This window comes from Nicotiana attenuata, chromosome 6, assembly GCF_001879085.1.
Source record: "Nicotiana attenuata strain UT chromosome 6, NIATTr2, whole genome shotgun sequence".
Taxonomy (NCBI): Eukaryota; Viridiplantae; Streptophyta; class Magnoliopsida; order Solanales; family Solanaceae; genus Nicotiana; species Nicotiana attenuata.
Genome location: NC_031994.1, coordinates 8,890,216 through 8,904,431, shown reverse-complemented (window position 1 = coordinate 8,904,431; position 14,216 = coordinate 8,890,216). Strand labels below are relative to the sequence as shown.

General features: G+C 43.4%; 1 protein-coding gene across 1 annotated transcript; it reads left to right on the top strand.

The window, feature by feature from the left end:
- Nucleotides 3,781–4,700, top strand: LOC109227622. Its single transcript, XM_019392819.1, has 2 exons — nt 3,781–4,495; nt 4,549–4,700. The coding sequence occupies exons 1-2, from the start codon at nt 3,781–3,783 to the stop codon at nt 4,698–4,700; spliced, it is 867 nt and encodes a 288-aa protein (XP_019248364.1).

Sequence of the window (14,216 nt, the reverse complement as noted above, 5' to 3'; positions counted from 1 at the left end):
ATATTGAATTGAGCTTGGTTCGAGGTAAGTGGCTTGCCTAACCTTGTGTGGGGGAACTCCCCTTAGGATTTGGTACTGTTTGATATATGAGCGTCGTGTACGTGAGGTGACGAGTACGTACACGGGCTATTTATTGTAAAACTCCATCTTTCACTAAGTCATAAACCTGTTATCTCTTGTTTGAATTACATTAGCATATGTACTATCCTGTTTAGATTAGAAAAGCATGCTTACGTGTTTTAAATGCCTATTTGAACTTTGTGCAACATTTTTAGTGATATTACCTATTTTTCTTGGTTGGAACTTAATCCAAACTATAGCTTCTCTTGCTGTGACTGTTAATTATATTGGTTGAGTTGCATATTTACTTTGGGACTACGGAACGGTATTCCGGGAGATCCTCCTATACTACATATTTACTTTGGGACTACGGAACGGTATTCCGGGAGATCCACCAGCACTGCATATTTACTTTGGGGACTACGGAACGGTATTTCGGGAGATCCCCCTGCACAATTACGTCTGGGACTACGGGACGGTACCCCGAGAGACCCCCCTGTTGGTATTACTGTGTTCTGAGCTGTTGGCTTCTATTGAGTTCTATTCCTGCTAGATTTCCGTATTTATTTTACTGTAATATTTCCTTCTGTATTGTTTCATTATATTTATACCAGTAGGGCCCTGACCTGATTTCGTCACTACTCGACCGAGGTTAGTCTTGGCACTTACTGGATGCCATTGTAGTGTACTCATGCCCTTTCCTGCACATATTTTCCGTGTGCAGATCCAGGTACTAACTATCAGCCTCGAGTCTAGCTGTGTGGTTGCTGCTTCAGGAGACTTCAAGGTACATCTGCCTGCACCCGCAGACCTCGGAGTCCCCTTCTATCCCCTATGTTCATTATCTTCTTTTTGTAGAAATGATGTATAGAACAGTTAGGACTTCTTAGAAGCTTCTGACGTTGCGACATTTCGGGTTTTGGGAAAGATGATTATTGTATATGCCGAGTGGCACCGTTTTTGCTTATTAATTATATCCGATAGTTGTTATCCTTGTGTTTCATTTCATTTCCGTAATACTAGGCTTACCTAGTCGTAGAGACTAGGTGCCGCCACGACAGTTCACGGAGGGAGAAATTGGGTCGTGACACAGTGCAATTTTATTCTTGTTGATTGAAGAGAATTTAAGCTAAGAAGAAGATCTTTTATTTGTGTCTTGAATTCTGTGAATCCTAATTATGTCAGACTTCATAGTAACATTTAGAAACCTATTGTCCTTGTATAAATAGGTTCGGAAAACCTATTGTCCTTGTATTGTATGTTTGGGAAAATCATTGTCCTTGTAGGTTCGATGAATTATTCTCTTATAGGTTTAGTATCTACTTGAATTTATATATATATATATATATGAGTTGTAATTAGAGATCCTTTGTACGGAGTACTATTTTTCTCATTCAAAACTAAAAATCCTCTCTGCTTTTGCTACGAGGACGTAGGATTAGCCTCACCTCGTTAAACTCTTGTATTTTTTTCCTTCTATATTTTTTATGTGTGGTTATGTTAGTTAACTCACAATCTTCCGCTACAGTTACCACTTATGAATATTGTGGGCCATGCTTACTCGAGTTTAAAGTGGTCCATGTCCAACTAACCACTCTTTTCGTTTGGATGTGAGGATAATGTTAATTTGCTCCTACTTTTGTTTATAGTTTATACCTCCTTAGATCTTGAATAAAGAGAAGGCCCCATTCCAACTTTGCTGATACAGACTTCAATCGAATGCAGGACCTGATTCGATTCTAGTCCTAGTAGATAATTACTAGATTTATTAGTAAAGACAACCAGCATCTTACATCCTTTTTCCAACTGCTGGTGAGTGGTGACTTTGGTGCCAACTTTTATTTTTCTTTCAAACTTCAACACATCAACTCCAGCCCTGGAATAGTTTATCCTCAAAGAATGAGTAACATGGGCTATGGATTTGGTATCCTCTCTTTACTTTTCATTCTTTTGTTTTAATGATGCAGTTTGGATACACTATTATCGGCATAACATTAAAAATTCTGTACTATATAGGAAGGAAAGTTACGAAGAACATGACATTTTGGTTGTGCCGTGCACCCCTTACATGGTCAAAATGATGAAAGTTGAAAAAAGCAATATATGAGATATTCATATTAAAGATTGAGAAATTCGTTATTAGTCCAACTTTTATTCGTAATTATTACTTAAAATTTGATCATGATAATGTTTTATTGCGTGTCGAAGTGCAATTAAAGGCTCAAATTCCTTTTAATTCCTCAAACCGATTCTAACAAAATAAAAAGATAAAAGGTAAGCTGATGAAAAAAGCAAAATAGAGGGTTAAGACTTCCTCTTCCAAAAGAGTAAATGTGTAAACTTCACATTGTATGGGTCAAAACCTGATCAAGGGGACCTCGCCTGAAATAAGGAAATCAAGAATCAATTAGGCTAAGGTCGTGCTTGAGAAGCAACACTGGTGAGCCGAGTAGACAATGCCGAGGTCGAGCACTCAGATCGGCCGAAGCGGCTAGTTTAGCAATAAGATATTTTAAAGGAATATTCAGAGGAATATTCTCTGTATTTGTACTTTCAGTAGGTAAGGGGTATGTCGTATAAGTAGGAATAGAGAGAGAAAGAAGTGGATGCAATATTCTATCTTGATAAGCTCTCTCTAGAAAAGTTGACTCTCAAATAACAACAAATACTATCTTTACATAAGATTCGATTTGTTGTTTTGTCCAAGCTTTCCCACATCAGATCCAATAAAGTATTTGATATTTCCACGTTTGGTTATGTTACATCATTGTCAGAGGCAGAATCCTCCACCTCATTATACATTTGGGTGAATCATTCTCTCTATTTATGCTTATTGCCATTTATCATATTTATTGTTTGTCCTCACCCCTCCATTCATTCATGACAATATCATTAAACATCTTTATGTCTTTTAATAGCTTTGAATGCGGTTTAAGACTATTGCTATCCATTAATCTTGGATCTATGATTTATTATATTTAACTAGAATTAACCCATTATCAATTATTTAATTAGTTTAACAAAAAGGCTTAACACTTTTTGGTCAAACATTTTGGCGTCGTCTGGGGATTTTCTAGCTAAAAGTGTTAGTTTTTTCTAGATCTAAAAAATACACAAAATGCACAAAACTTTGCAAAATCTTGTATCTTGTTGTTTGCACAAACCTGACATGGCACGCAATGGAAGAAAAAGAGAGAAGAGGACGAGGAGAACGTGACACCAAGCTCCTCACCTAGGCGAAGATTCAACCCTCCCTCCCCCCCCCCCCCCCCCCATGGCCGCGTTACCGCTTCTCATGGAAAGGGAGCCTCTACGTCCACCACGGAAGAAGCACCACCAGCGGTGAAAAAGCTATTACAAACATGGCTAACGAATACACTGAACAATATACTCGACAAACCCACTTAGAGGGTGAGCAGAGAGGGTGTGCGAGTCAACATCGCCACGACAACCAACGAGCAACACACCCAACCTCCCTCGACATGTATCACGCACTCTGTTAATGATGTAGGTAATGACGCCCTCTCCTCCATCCTTAGAAAAATGGAGGAGACGGAGAACGAGAATAAAGCACTCCGTGACCGAATTAGAGAGCATCAAGAAAGGGTAGAAAAGATACCGGGCGCCTCAAAACTCCTACCAAAGCGGGACGCTGGCTAGTTTGTGGAACAACCGTATAGCGACGAGGCCGCACCACATGCTATACCAAAAACTTTCAAAATGCCGCCATACTTGAAAATGTATGACGGCACGACGGACCCGGAGGATCATGTGACCCACTATGTTACTGCAGTGAAAGGCAACGACCTTGAAAAAGAACAAGTATCGTCCATATTGCTGAAAAAGTTTGGAGAGACCCTGACCGGCAAGGCCCAGACTTGGTACTCGCAGTTACCTACGCGCTTCATAGATATGTTCGAGGAAATGGTCGACAATTTCGTCACCGCCCATGTGGGGGCCAAGAAAGCAGAGGCAAAGGTGAACGACATATTCGCCATCAAGCAATCACCCAGCGAAGGACTCAGGGACTTTCTCGCCCGGTTCAACCGTATAAGAATGACCCTTCCGAATTTATCTAAAGGAATAGCGGTGGTCGCCGTCCAAAATGGGCTGAGCAGAAGTGGGTCGCGAGCGACCAAAAAGTTGCTAAGCCGACTCATGAAATACCCTCCAACCAGTTGGGATAAGATACACAACGCCTACTTTGCCGAGGTAAGAGCTGACGAGGATGATTTTAACGGACCTACTCAACGTCTAACCTCGGTCCAAATGGAGTCTAGGAAAGACCGAAGAAACGAAAGCAGAAGAGATCTAGAAGGGTCACGATCTAATCGAGAAAGACATCAGCCTTACGTCAGAGGCACTCTCATGCCGCCTCCACGTCACAATGAAGGTCCATCCAGGCCGCGAACGGGAATCCACCGAAATGAAAGAGGTACGCCCCCCTTATTATCAGCTCACAATTTTTGTGTTTTCCCTCAAAAATAGTCTACTCATTGCAAAAGCTTAGCCCAAAGGTAAAATGTCCACAGAAGATGAAGTCCGACCCAGCACCAGAAAGTCAAATGCCCTCTGCGAATTCCACCAGGAACGGGGTCATAAGACCGAGGACTGCATCGCCCTTAGACAGGAGGTCATGAACATGCTTCACCAAGGGTACCTAAAAGAGTTGATGAGCGATCGAGAGAGGGCCAACTTCGCCCGAGGGTGAGAACAACATAAGGGGCCGCCCAAACCACCTTCCCCAGTACGAACCATTCAAATGATTATCGGAGGAAGCGACGACGCATCCATCAATAGTGTGAAGTTCACCACCACTCACAAGCTCAAGCGGTCAATCACCCACGAAAGGTATGACGAACTCGAAGAAAGTATCATCTTCGATAAAACGGATGCCCACAGTTTGGTCTTTTCTCACTATGACGCCCTTGTCATTACTTTACGTGTTTTTGATACCGATGTAAAACGTATCATGGTCGATGATGGAAGCGGCATGTGCATCAGCCATCCCCGAGTTCTCTCCCAAATAAAGCTCGAGGACAGGATAGTGCCACGGTGCATCACGCTAACAGGTTTTAACAAAGCAGTTGAGCGGAAATTTGGAGAAATCACGCTGCCCGTCCTGGCCAGCGGCGTCACCTTGGAGACCATGTTCCACATCATGGACCAGGATACAGTGTACAACGCCATCATTGGACGACCATGGATACACGCCATGAAAGCCGTCCCCTTCAGCTTATACCAAGTCATTAAATTTCCCACCCCCATGGGGAGTATTCTACATCCGGGGAGAGCAACACACGGCCCGAGAATGCTACCGCATCGCCTAAGACTGCACATACACCCAACAGTTAAAAAGCCAAGGAAGCATAGCAATTAGCAAAGTCGGGGTTGGATGGCAATGAAAAGAAAGACGTCATCAGCGACCCTGAAATCATAGAAGTGACGAGGTCAACCATGGAGGATCTCGACCCCGTCCAACTAGACAACGACGACCACAACAAGAAAGATTTCATCGGCCATAAACTCCATGATCTAGGTAAATTTCATCAATTCTTAAAAAATAATGTAGACCTATTTGCTTTTTCCAATGCTGGCGTGCCAGGTATCCCAAAGGAAATAGCAACTCACAAGTTGAACGTCGACCCATTTTACCCTCTAATAAGGCATATCAGACGAAAGGTCAACTCTGCAATAAACGACACAGTTCGCGAAGAGGTCAAAAAATTGTTAGTAAACGCTTCTATCAGAGAATCGAAGTACCCTCAGTGAGTCGCCATGTAGTCATGGTGAAAAAGAATAAAGGTAAGTGGAGAATGTGCGTGGACTTCACAGATCTGAACAAAGCCTAACCAAAAGACTCGTTCCCGCTGCCGCACATCGACCAACTTATCGACGCCACAGCCGGGAATGAACTACTGAGTTTCTTGGATGCCTACTCGCGCTACAACCAAATCCTCATGGAGGAGGAGGACCAGGAAAAAACCTCATTCATCACCCATCAGGGGACGTACTGCTACAGAGTGATGCCGTTCGGGTTAAAAAACGACGGGGCAACGTACCAGAGGCTAGTGACCAAAATGTTCAAAGATCAACTCGAAAAAACCATGTAAGTATATATCAACGACATGTTGGTTATGTGAAAAAGGAAGGAAAACCATATCACCACTTGGGGAAGGCCTTCGACATACTCAGAAGGTACGACATGAAATTGAACCCCGAGTAATGTGCTTTCGGCGTGACATCTGGAAAATTCCTTGGATTCTTGGTATCACAACGAGGCATCAAGGTCAATCCCGACCAAATCAAGGCCATAAAAGGAATCAAAGAAAATCTAACCAGCAAAAAACAAGTGCAAAAGCTGACCGGCCGGATAGCCGCCTTGTCAAGATTCATCTCGCGATCCTCTGATAGGTGCCATAATTTTTTTGGCGTACTCAAAAAGGATTACGGACTCCAATGGAATGCCGAATGCATCAATGCCTTAGAAGAACTGAAGGCCTAACTGTCTTCACCGCAAAACCCGGAGAACGCCTCCTTGTCTACTTGGCCGTGTCCGATGTCGCAGTAAGTGATGTCCTGGTACGAGAAAATAAAGGTATGCAATCTCCGATCTATTACATTAGCAAAACTTTTGTCTACGCTGAAACGAGGTACCCCCACCTCGAGAAGATAGCTCTAGCCCTGGTCGTAGCTTCACGGAAGCTTAGACCTTATTTTTAGTGCCACCCCATCTCGGTAGTCACGAATTTTCCTTTAAGAATATCTTGCACAAACCTGAATTGTCGGGCAGATTGGCCAAGTGGGCCATAGAGCCGAGCGAGCACGATATAACCTATCAGCTGCGAATAACGATAAAGTCGCAAGTTCCTGCCGACTTCGTCGCCGACTTCAATGCGAAGATAATGTTCGAAGTCGAAAGGGAAACCGCCATTACTTCCACCAAAGTACACGACCAATAGGTCTAGTACACTGATGGCGCTTCTAACACATCAGGATCTGGACTGGGACTCGTGCTCGAGGTCCCAACAGCCGAAATGGTACGCCAATCCATGCGATGCCCTCATATTACTAACAACGAGGCCGAGTATGTGGTCGTGATTGCAGGGGTAAAATTAGCACTCAAGTACGGAGCACGACGAGTCGTCCTTCGATGCGACTCACAACTCGTCGTCAATCAGGTCATAGGGACTTTCCAAATTAAGGAGCAACAGTTACAGAAATATTAGGCCAAAATTTGCAAACTATTACCCGAGTTTGACGAATGCCAGCTTGATCAAATACCCCGAGCGCAGAACATCAAAGCGGACGGCCTCGCCAAATTGGTAGTGGCCACCAAAAGCATAACCGGAGAGGGAGACGTGGTCACTCTGCTCCATTCATCACTAGACCAAATCGTGGTACGATCTATAAACCTAACTTGGGACTGGCGCAATCATATTATCTCATACTTACAAGAAGGAGTGCTCCCACCCGACAAAAAAGAATCCAAGAAGCTTCGAATGCAAGCGGCCAGGTACACGAGGGCCATTGCAGAGCTCACACTAGCAACCGAGCTCTCGTTAGATGCCTCATATGGGTGCATTCGCCCAAATATGCGAGCAAGAAGTAATCACGTTCATATGGAGAAAAAGCATACGGCATCCCCGAAAAACTCAGCTGTGACAATGGTCCCCAGTTCACCGACAAAAAGACCGCCGAGTTCTTCGAAAAATGGAACATCAAAAGAATACCCTCCACTCCATATCATCCTGCAGGCAACGATCAGGCAGAATCCTCCAACAAATCAATATTGAATATCACGAAAAAGAAACTCAAAAACGCCAAGGGACTGTGGCCGGAAGTGCTGCCAGAAGTGTTATGGGCATATCGCACCTCGTCGAAGACGAGCACAGGGGAAATGGCCATACTCACTAGTCTATGGGACTAATGCAATGATACCAGTTGAGGTCGGGGAGCCAAGCCTTAGTTACTCAAATGAAAGCGGGCCAAGCATCAACGAGAACAGAAGTCAAGACCTCGATGAAGCCGAAGAGCGAAGAGACATGGCCTACATAAGAATGATAGCTCAAAAACAACAGGCAGAGCGTACTACAACAAAAAAGCCAAAATCAGGCCACTCAAAGTCGGGGACTACGTACTCAAATCCAAAACACAAGCAAGCAAAGACCCACGAGAAGGCAAGCTGGAAACCAATTGATACGGCCCATACAAAATCACGCGGCAGTAAGCAAAGGGTCTTCTAGCTGGAAAAAACGGAAGGAAACTTACTACCAATGAAATTGGAACGTCGCCCACCTCAAATACTTCAACTTCTAAGGATAGACGTCTCCTGAGCCTTACTCATTTTTCACTTACCCGAGATTTGTCCCGATTAGGTTTTCTCGGGGAGGTTTTTAATGAGGCGACGAAGATAGCATCTCGAAGTTAAGTACAAGTTCATCGCTCAACCTATCAACTACTTTCCAGGTCGGCCAATGAAGGGGCTAGATAGACTGGGACTTCGGAAAAACATGTAAACTTCTCCAATGTATGTAAACTTCTCCAACGAATGTATAAACAAAGCTACATATGCAAACACACGAGTTTTTCATCTCCGCCAAGTTCATACATTACGCCAAGTTAAGAGTCAAACATTTGACCCTTCTCGAATCGACTCATATTCGACCTCACTCGAACTGACTCACATTTAATCTCGCTCAAATTTATTTACATTCGACTTCGTTCGAATCATTTAGAGTCAAACGTTCGACCCCGCTCGAATCGACTCACATTCGTCCTCGCTCGAATTTATTTATATTAGACCTCGTTGGAATCACTTAAGAGTCAAACATTCGACCTCGCTTGAATTTATTCACATTGGACCTCGCTCGAATTTATTTTAATTCGACCTCGTTCGAACCACTTAAGAATCAAACATTCGACCTCGCTCGAATCGACTCACATTCGACTCCGTTCGAATTCATTAACATTTGACTTCGTTCAAAGTTTATTAACAATTGAACTTGTTCGAATGAACTAGAGTTCGACCTCGCTCAAATTTATTTACATTCGACCTCGTTCGAACCACTTAAGAATCAAAAATTCGACCTCGCTCGAATCGACTCACATTCGACTCTGTTCGAATTCATTAACATTCGACTTCGTTCGAAGTTTATTAACACTCAACCTTGTTCGAATCAACCATGTTCGACCTCGCTCAAATTAATTGACATAAGACCTCGTGTGAATCAACTAAGTTAGGAACTCTTACAAAGGAAAAATCATGTGAAGAAAAGCGAAAAGAGCCAAGAACATACAACACAAAGTCAATAGNAATGTACAGCGTAAGAGAGTGTCGTGAGATTATAGTATGGGAGTCAAGTCCGAGGTATACAAGGTTCGTTTGCCGTAGATGGTTTACGCCCAGCAACACCATCTCCACCTTCGCCCATGCCATCTGCATACTCATCGTCATACTAAGGATTAGATGCAAGCCCATCCAAGTTCTCTTCATCATCGCCGTTCCCCGGTGTGGCAGGGTCATAACCACAGGCAAGCCTAGCATCACGTGCCTTAACACGGGCATCTTCATAGTCGGCCTCAGGAACCTTCCCTGCCGCCATCAAGTTCCTATATACGTCTAGCTTTTCCTCATCATGGATCCACATCTCGTATAAATCACGAGGAACGTCGGGGAAAGCGGAAGTATGAGAGGAAGAAGGTCGAACCAACAATTGTGCCTTCTTAGCCTCAAAGGCGGCGACTTGTTCACTTAGGCTCAAAACTTCTTTCTCAAGCCCACCAATCCGCTCATCAAGCCGCGTCTCCCTCAGCGCGGCCGTTTCTGCATCAGTTGCACGTTCAGACCTAAGGACGCGGATAACGCTCTCGAACACTGTCGCTTTTGCCACAGCCGCTACTCGAGCCTCCTCGGCCCTCACCAACTCTGCCACCTTCTCAGTCAACTCACCACTCAGGCTAGCAACTCTAATTGAGCTTTGCTCAAGCTCAGCCTACAAGGTCACCACTTGCGCTTGAAGGTCAACACATTTGGCCACGACCCCCTTGCTCACCTCGAGCTCGTCTTCCTTGGCCTTGAGCAACCCCTTGAGCTCACTGCATCTACCAATAGTTCGCACAAGCTCCTCGTCCTTCTGACCCAATTCGTCTCTAAGCGACTGGAGGTTACCGCCTGCTCTAAACCGTGCACGCATCTCATGGTGCTTGTCATGATAACGGACATACTTCGAAACCATCTTCTGAAAAACGACCTTCCGCCTCTCTTCTCGGTGGGCACTCTCGATCTCCAAAATGAAAGTCTGAAAAAGAAAAGAGAGTGAGAAAAAGATCAGTAAAGATAGAATAAAAAGACGCAAGTTGCAGAAATGATACAAAAAACTCACCCCTAGAGCCATCCTGGATATGCCCAGTGACAGGTCGGAATCCCGAAGCGCCTGAAGGGTCTTGTTTTTGGCGACAGAGCAAAGAGGAGCAAAAGAGGGGACCATACTCACCGTATCCTCCAACAAATCGCAGTCCAAAGGGATTACGATCGAGCGAGAGGATCCATCCGTTCTCACCTCCACCCGTGTAAGCCCTTCGTCGAATATCCTCGCCTCCTCGGGGTCGACATCAGAGCCAAATTCGTAATCATCTACAATCACTCTCTTCTCCCTCTCCTCAGCGGAAGAAGGAACGTTGGCCTGCCTTGACGTTGACGGACCACTCCGAGGAATGACCACAACCGCTTCTGGTCGCCCCCCTTCTTCCACGGAGGTGATCTCCACATCCGAAGGAGGCACGATCTCTACATCCAAGGCCATACCACCCCTCAACTCAGCCGTGGTCAACTCAGGTTCAGTCCCTACCTGCTCTTCTCTGACCACTCTCCTATCAGCCTCTATCCTTCGCCTTTTAGCGGAGCCTCTCCATCTTCGTCCTGTTCCGACTCATCGACCAAGTGAAACACTGTAGAAGCCGGAATCTCTGCTAGTGTGGCAGCAGCCTGACGACTAGGACCGTGCGAGGCCGGGTCTGAGGAATAACAGTGGTCTGAGCAGGCTCACTTGCATCCACAACGAGTACGTGCACGGCCGAAATACCCGACTTGCGAAAAGCAGGCGTAGGAGCCCTAGCCCTCCTTACAAACGAAGAAAGATAAATAAGAGACAGGACAGAAAGGACAATATAAATGTCAAAACTATCAAAGTCAAAGTAAGGTAACTCACAGGCCGCAGGTGTCACGCCCTTAACCTGGGGAGGCGTGGTTGGCACCCGGTGCCGTACATGCCCAAGCGAACCACTCTGTAACTCATTTTCTTTTTCTTTGTAACTATCATGGGCCAAAATGGCCACAACTTGTAATGTATAACTATAAGTGGGCAAACACTATATCAATGAACCATCTTTCTTAAAACATGAATACATATGGGCCCTCAAGGCCTCTGACATACTGTACAAAATGAACCTCTGTCTACAAAGCCTCTAAGATTATTTGACATCAAATGGGACAGGGTAACGGCCTACCCATAAGTCTGTAGCAAAACTCTGACACGATGACTTATAGATTCGGCTGTACTCGAATGAGGTGGAGTCTTACCGATCCTTCGCTAAATGCTGACCTTGTCTACTATGAGGGCTCGTCAAACTGATTGTCTATACCTGCAGCCATGAATGCAACGTCCCTAACAAAAGCACATCAGTACAAATAATGTACCGAGCATGTAAGGCGGAATTGAAACATAACAATAAGTCAACATTAATTAAAAACATATAAGAATCAACCTAAATCTCTGAAGTGCCACTGTATATGCATACTTATTATACTCATATATATACAATGCTTCTCTTTGGGACAATTATCCATATCTTATGATGCATGACTGCCCAACTGATCAGTGGTAACTGCTCGACCGGCCTTCGCACGGTGGTAAATGCATGACTGCCCGACCGACCGTAGCTCGGTGGTACATGCGTAACTACCCAACCGGCTGTAGCTCGGTGGTAAATGCATGACTGCCCAACCAGTCGTAGCGCAGTGGTAAATGCATGAAGATGCATGTATCACTATATTATAAACATTGACATCTTTATCAAATACCTCGATAGAGACGTAGGAACATACTTAGACATGCTTGAATATCATTTTACAAGAATGAATAACATAGACATCCTTAACTGCTAAGAGTAGAACTACTTATGGAATAACATTACGTTTACGTCGTTACTCGGATCATGCCAAAAGAAGGAAAGAATAGCCTTAACATACCTGAGCCGATTCTTTTGACAATCCCTCTAACACACGTCTTTGCGAAAAACATGTAGCGGCGGATAGAAGTAGAAAAAAATTCGTATGATATTCTTGAGAAAGATTGTACCGGACTCCCTTAGAATTGTAACGACGATGTTACAAGAGTAGAATAGGCTTCTTATTGCTTGTCTTGGATGTTAACATAGCCATCAGGAGTCCAAGACAGTACATCCCATTTAATGGTGATGTTCCCATTCGGATCCAATGGATCATAAGCAGTTGTTATTGCTCTGTTAGGATGAAAGCTAAATATTGGAGAAGCTTCAAATTCCAATGAAAACCAGGCCCATGAAGCAATGCAAGCCTTCCCAAAATGTGACAACACCGTAGAATTCACACATTAGTCATACATTACTTTAGTTGTCATGGTCCCACGTGGACAAGACAATTCTTACACTTATCCACCAATTATCCACATAATTAAGAATTATCTCAAATTATTGAAAATATTACTCACTTTTAACATACTTTATACACTTTACTGTAATATACTTTACTATCATGGTCGTGTGGTATATTGTAAAGTACTTATTCATAAATATGGGGTATTATAGCTTGGATCGTATTTTATCCCAAATTGTCAAACTTCGGCGAAACTCATTTTCTTCAACTCGTTTACCCTATGACCTTCACGACTTTACTTATCACTTGTTTGAAATAGCGTAACACTTATAACCTCGAAAATAGTCTTGTCCTCATTCTAAAATACTACTATTAAAATATTAAAATATTAATAAATCACGGTACCATATAAAATTAATACATATACTATTATTTTATTAAAACATCCATGTAAATATATATATATATATATATATTTTCTCAACTTCTAATTTTCCTAATCTCATATAAAGAGTACAAATTTTCGTACGCTTAATTCTTAAAATGGTAAAAAGATAACCTTCTTTTCTTGTGAGAAAATAATTTCTATCTTTACAATAAAGAAAATCTCATAAACTTTTATCATATTATGTGTAAAATTTAAATCATATTCGAAAGTACTAATATTAATAACTATATAAAATCATATTTTTTAAATTTTTTACAAAAGTGTTGCACTCAAAATAATATATCAAATGTATATAACGGTATCAAGATTGTTAAACTTACAGGGTCTTATAATAACAAAGTCACAAATCCTCTATAACCTCATGAATGGTCTTAATACCTTAAAGCTCATATGGACAGTAGGCCTACGCCCAAACCTCTTATTAAATTGCGACCACTCGCGAATCCCCACCGTATGAGGCAAAATCTGACTCACCCAGTCGCGAATGTCAACGATTGGCGAAGGAGGATCCCTCTTGGCTGCAAAAAGAGAAGGAGAACGATCAGATCGCCTAAAATAAACAATGAAGTCATTTGGGAGAAAAACACTTACGAGCAAAGTTCCACTTCTCGGGGAATCCGCTGAGGTTCGATACCACGTGCTCTGTCTTCACGTAGAAGAAATTTTCCCAAAAACAGTGATTAGTTTTATCATCCATCTTCACCACCAACCCCTCGGTTCCGCGGTGGTGCATGTGAACCAACGTGCCCCTATGAAAACTTGGGGCAAAGAGGTGAAGCAGATGGCAGAGAGAAATGCCACGGTTGGCCAGCTCCGCGTACTTGATAAGCATAAGGAAAAGCTTGTATATGTACGGAGAGAGCTGAGCCGGGCACACACCATCAAAATGGCAAAAATCATCTGCCAAGGAAGGAAGAGGAAGTGTATAGCCGACAACGAACGGGTACGCATAAAATGCGCAGTACCCTGGGCGATGTACTTGCACTACATCACTACCAGCAGGGATAAGTTCGACATGGCCTGGGATTCGCCACTTAGCCCTAAATGCAGCAATCGCCGCCGCATCCATCGCAG